This window comes from Notothenia coriiceps, unplaced genomic scaffold (assembly GCF_000735185.1).
Source record: "Notothenia coriiceps isolate Sejong01 unplaced genomic scaffold, NC01 NC01_scaffold00029149, whole genome shotgun sequence".
Lineage (NCBI taxonomy): Eukaryota > Metazoa > Chordata > Actinopteri > Perciformes > Nototheniidae > Notothenia > Notothenia coriiceps.
Genome location: NW_011361850.1, coordinates 6,254 through 12,226, shown reverse-complemented (window position 1 = coordinate 12,226; position 5,973 = coordinate 6,254). Strand labels below are relative to the sequence as shown.

Sequence of the window (5,973 nt, the reverse complement as noted above, 5' to 3'; positions counted from 1 at the left end):
ATCGGGAGAAAAATACTTTAAAAAAGAATTTGTATTCAATGTTACAAAACAAAAATGACCATGTTCAAGTCTTAAAGTCATCCTGAGGCCTTAGTTTTGGTTTCAAATTACACAAAATCATGTATGTGTTGCTTCTTTGGGGCTTGTTTTCATAGACCTGGTTGCTTATTTCGCTCAAATCTGGCAACAGAGTGGGCAGGGCGCAGTGTCTAATTGTAGCAGTAAGCTAACGAGCACTGATAAGCTTTATTTTGTTTGGATCCAATGCTGCACAACTGAACTGATCCAATGCTGCTGTGAAAAAAATAAGCTATATCCATGTTGGATAGAATATCCAATTTAAATAAAAAGATAACCTTAAGGGACAACTTGAATGCTTTTTTTCCTCTTAATGCATTGCATAAAGATCGGGAAAAATCGGTTCGGCAAATTGTCAAAATCAAATGATCGGAATCGGATCGGGAGCAAAAAAAGGTGATCGGGACATCCCTATTTACTAAGATCAAAAATCGACTAATGAGTCAGTGCTTTTTAGTAATAGAGGTAGAGAAAGCAAAGGAAAAAAAATGTAAACTGGAAATGGAGAAAAACCTTTTATTTTAAACATAATCTCTCAAATATATATTTTTAGGTTAATGATTTTTTCATAATGTTTCTTTATTGACTCTCACTTACTCCACTAAATCGAAAACTCAAGTTTTTTATTTTATTCATTTTTTGCTCGCTGATTTGTTTGTTTTTATCAAGCTGCATTGGTTTGATTTTGTGTTCCTTTGTGATGTTGGTGTTTGATATGACTCTTTACACTATAATATAATAAATATGCGGCAAAAAGAAAACATGCTGCTTTTGGAATTACAATTCATACTAAAACATATATAAATAAACAAAACAAATCTTCATTCTCTCCCACAGTGCATTGTGGAGGTGTGAGTGTCTGCTGCAGTTGCCTATTCCCTCTTACAGGGGGCATGCATGACTACATTTTTAGCTTCGAGAAACACTGGCAGCCAATTATCAACCCCCAGATGAGAGGCTGCATCATTTCAGATGACAGGTCTGGATCTAATGTATGAGTGAAAGTGAAAAGTCTCCGTCCTTCATTCACAGCCTCAGACTTGTGTGGACGGGGGGTGGAGGCCACGCCCGTACGGTTCACATGAATGAGGTTAAATTTAGAGCTCCTTCAGCTCATGCCAGACATCCTTGGTTCATCAGAAAAGTCTGGTGACGCTGCTCCGTCAGTCCCCACCGTGCCCTCTGGGTAACTGAACCCACCGGGGGAAAATATTGAGGAAACCCGAGCTCCACCCGCAGACCTGGAAGGACAATGTGCCTACAGTATTACCAGATGTGGTGTCTCTGCCTGCCTTGGGAAGTGGGGGCCGGTGGGGGTCTTTTTTTGGAAAGTATCAGATAAGCTCTCCCCCTGCCTCCCCCTTACTCCATTCCCAAATCCAGCCAGATCGTGTTTTGCCGACAGGTCTGCGAGGGGGGAGAAACCGGAGCCTGGCGGTGAGATTACTTTACAGTTTATACAAGTAGCGGCATAGGTTTCCTCTCAAGGCCACGACACATAATCTCCATCACTCTCACTGCCTTAAAAGAAGAAGGAGAAAAAGTCCCGGTTTATGAGAAAAACTTTGAAAGCTGCAAGAACGACTCATCTGTCACCCTGTGTGTTAAAGAGATGAGGGACAATGGCCACACACAAGCTGCAAGAAGAGACAGTTAATCTGTTTTTTATACATACCAGACTCAAACTGCACTCTTTGAACACCCTTTGGAGCTGATGCAGAGTCATACATATCTAAAGTTTGCTTTCTTTGCATTTGCCAGAGAGAAATGTTAAGTTTCAAAAATGTAAATGTCTGTTTGTATCCTTGTTTATCCTAATGAGCTAAACCAATGAGTGATTATAACTGGGAAGTTCCTAGTTAGCCTAGGAGCAAAGCTTGATATGTTCAGTATTATAAGATAAGATAAGATTATTATGTCCAACAATTTTTTTTGTGGATCTAAAACTTGAAAGAAGCCCTATTATGCTTTTTGAGGTTTTCCCGCTCCAGTAGTGTTTTATTTAGGTTTATGTACGGTGGCTGAAAGGTGCAAACGGCCCATATATCTTCCATTAGGAGAAACACGCCGAGTTAAAAAAACTATCCAAATATAAAAACTAAAATGTTCCAAATCCCCGAATGTCACAGCGGTCCAAGCTGTGTGTGTATCAACTGTGCGTTTTTAAAAATGTGCAGCATTAAATCGGGCAATCTTTTCAGGGTTATTTTTATAAACTGGAGGTGTGAGGTAAAAAATGAGGTGAGAGTAGGGGGTCTAACAAAACATGATTTCCAGTTGCATCGAAGGAAATGTAGTGTTTTTGGAACTTGACCCATTCTACAGACTAGACTATCTCTGGCTTTGCTGTTTGAATGTGGAACATTTTATTGCCTCACAACTCGAGTGTAGTCTGGATTTTCATGCCGGCTACAATATGTACGTCTTTGTTTTAATACAGCCATTAATGGATAGCGAGTCTCCTCAATTTATGTTGATAGACACAATAGTTTGATGATATTGTGTGCATCTACTCAAAGTTCCTAATTTACAAGACCGCTTCAGGTAAAATGAACTTAGATTGTTTTCTTTCACTCAAACCAAATAAAAGTGAAGGAAGGAAAGTCAAGTAAAAGTGATGGAGGAAAGTCAACATGTACAGGAGGGGAGTAAACAGGATCACCACACCATTGAAAAAAAAAATATGTCCCAAACATATCCAATTCCTGTAACTTAAACTCACAATGATTGACTTTTGCTTTAACCTAATTTCCCCCCTGGTCATAAGGTATTTAAGAACAGCTTGACACAAACACAGCAGAATATGAGCATCAGTGCACACCGTGGTTTGCCCTCGGTTTATTTTGTTTTGCTAACCTTTTCAAACACGAGCAACTGTTGGCTATCAGATGTCCATCTCCTTATTACCTTTAAAACTTCCTTTTTTGGGGACGTTTCCTGTGGCCGCTTCACATTACACTCACACTCCTAAACACAGCAGGTTTGTTTTCGACAAATAGTTTCTGGTGTCACTTGGTGCCACTTGAGTTTGAATGGCTTTGCTCTCACCTTGACAATGAGCCCCACTTAAGGGACAGATGCTCCACAACTTCCATTCAACCAGTGCCAACGCACAGTGTGGATGTTAATGTGATTACATCATCATTAGCTCAAGTCATCAGCAGATCTGCCATCATTTCATTCTCAGTGTGTTTTTCTTTTCCATTACTATAATTCCCGTTTGTCAATCATCTCACACAGTACTGATGCAGTGACAAATCTTAATGAAAGCCAATTAGCACTGGAAAGGAAATGCCACACCTTAAAAATATGTTTTAATTCAAAAGGAAATGGTTCCTCGTAACTCTTGCTGTGTTTCCACCATGGATACCGCTTCCATTTGGGAGGGCATCTCATTGCTCCTAGACTGTGTGCTGAATAAGAGTCGTCAGGGAAAGCGATAAGGCTCGGTCCAGCTGATGGCAGAGATATGGTTATTTTGATCCACTCAGGCAACCACATTCTGACAGAGCAGCATGGTGACAGCTTCTGTCACTGAGAGGTTACCAGGCTACGCAAGAGATATGATCTGTGACCACACGACCACCACCACACTTACCTCCAGAAAACTCAATAAGAAGCATTCCCATGGCGTCCATGTTTACAGTGTCTCCTGACCAAACTCTTAACCATTACAAAGACCTGTTTTTGGAAAAGTGTTTTATATAAATACAGTGTGAAACACATTAAATATGACCTGGAAAGGTGTAAATAATATCAAACCGCACAGTACCACACTGGTACACAAAACTAGCACTTGTACGTTTTGATATGATTATCCAAGATGGCAGCACACAGACAGCTCCTGGGCCCCTTGAATTTTAGTTCTCTCACTCAAAAAACACACAAACTTTCTAGTAAGCATCTAACATCTTTTTTTTCCCATTGCTGGCCTCCTCAGTTCGACCATAAAACCCTGTTTCAATTTGCATACTTCTGTGCCAACAACAGCTATCTTGAGTGCAAAAGGGCATCCCATTTTTAAGTATGACTAAATGCAGTGCACTATGATGCAGCACTCATAATGGTCAAAAAGTTGAGTGTGGAATACTGGTTACTCTCAACAATCGCCATCTTGGCTACATAACGGAAGTTGCCGGACCAACCACGAAAGTGGTGTTTTGCTTCGTTCAACACAGCACAATACAAACAAGCTTATCTTGTTGATTACATTACATGTCATTTGTTAGACGCTTTTATCCAAAGCGACTTACATACATTCAGTACTGTGGGCAATCCCAAAAGGAGCATTTTTGGGTGAAGTGTCTTGCCCAGGGACACAACGACATACTGACTAGAGTAGAACCCGAACTAGCTCTCCCCGGTTCCGAAGATCAGCGCAATATCCCACTGAGCCACATGATCATCTCGCGGGCACTCAGATATATCTCACTGCCCCCCAGGATGCGAATCACTGGGCTTCATTGTTTGAATGAAAAAGGATCTCTGGCAATTGCAGTGTAAAAATCACACCAATGCAGACTCAGATCCAGATGGAGACAAAATAAAAAAGACAACGATAATCACTTAATGTTGTTCTATGAAATGAATATGTAGGGTTTTGTTGCTGTGGAAAAAGAAGGAAAATACCTCTCAAAAATAAATCATATTATACAAATTCCGTGAATAGTGGGAACTCTGAAATGGAGTGTGGATGCTATATGGGGGTGAAAAAAGACGAAGGGATAAAGGTCAACAGGGATTATAATGGCCACCGGGAGATCGTTCAAAGCGGTGTTTCCTCAAAAATATCACTGATGATAGGTCAAACATTTCACGGTTACACTAATCATTTTTTATTAACAGACAGGGTACCTTAGTGTTGTTCAGTTGGGCAAGTCCGGTACAAGCGTTTGCTAGCAGGAAGTCGCCGCTCAGGACGGCGATCTTATTCCCGAACTCCATGTCCTTCAGTGGGCCATCTGAGACTGTCCACTCCTTCAGGTCCACTATCCCGCGATGCACCAGGAACGCCGTGTGGATCAACTCTGTGATTTCTGCCAAGTTACGCTGGCTACAGAACAAAACAAAGAATACATGTTTGGCTTTTTTGTCAACAGCTTTTACAAGAGGTGTTCCGGATGTTTGACAGTTAGAGAGCTTTTTGATAGGATCATATTCATTGTCTTTTTGCTGGTGAAATATGCATTTCTTCACAGCATCACGTACAGGTGTTCTGACCACAAAGGAATCAATCAAAACAAATGTAGTGTGGGTTTCATTGTATTCATCTAGCATTCAATAAAACAGCATTATTCAGATTGCGGAGTCTTGTTTTTGATTTGACTGAAATACACAGCGCTGCTCCAAACAACATCAACCAACTGCTATCTGGAACATTTAGACAACTTTAAATAATAAATTACCATGTATATTCAAAAATCAGTTCTCTAGAACAACAATTGGGTTTGACAAACCATTCAAGTCAAAATCAGCTTACTCAAACAGAACTTATGTCAGACATCTCACTGCCCCAGTGTCAGGGGTTGTGTTAAAAATATATATCAAACGTATCATTAGCAAATAACAGCCATTCTTGATTATGAGAGAAAATACATAATAAAAGTGGTCTTTGAATAGAGGCTTTCAGAGTAGCCTTGGGGAGGATATAATCAAATGTTGATTCAGCCATTGGTGGGGGGTAATTAGGCCCCTCTCCATATGGAAGGAGCTCTGCTGCGACAGGAGGGATCTATCCAGACAGGGTTGGGAGCGCTGATGGCCACTTATGACCTTCTTTCAGCCGCTGTGAGAACCTGATGAGCCGATCGTCTGCCTTCCCGCTCCAACCCCTTCCTATACACACACACACACACACACACACACACACACACACACACACACACACACACACAC

The 5,973-nt window shown here is 40.9% G+C and overlaps 1 protein-coding gene across 1 annotated transcript in view; it reads right to left on the bottom strand.

Annotated features, from left to right (window-relative positions):
• Positions 1–5,973, bottom strand: part of pdss2 (prenyl (decaprenyl) diphosphate synthase, subunit 2) — a gene marked incomplete at its 5' end in the record, with an annotated part of 32,822 nt that overhangs the window by 21,453 nt on the left and 5,396 nt on the right. The window contains one exon of the mRNA XM_010786350.1: positions 4,933–5,131. Coding sequence (XP_010784652.1) covers positions 4,933–5,131 — 199 coding nt within the window. The remainder of the gene's footprint in view (positions 1–4,932; positions 5,132–5,973) is intronic.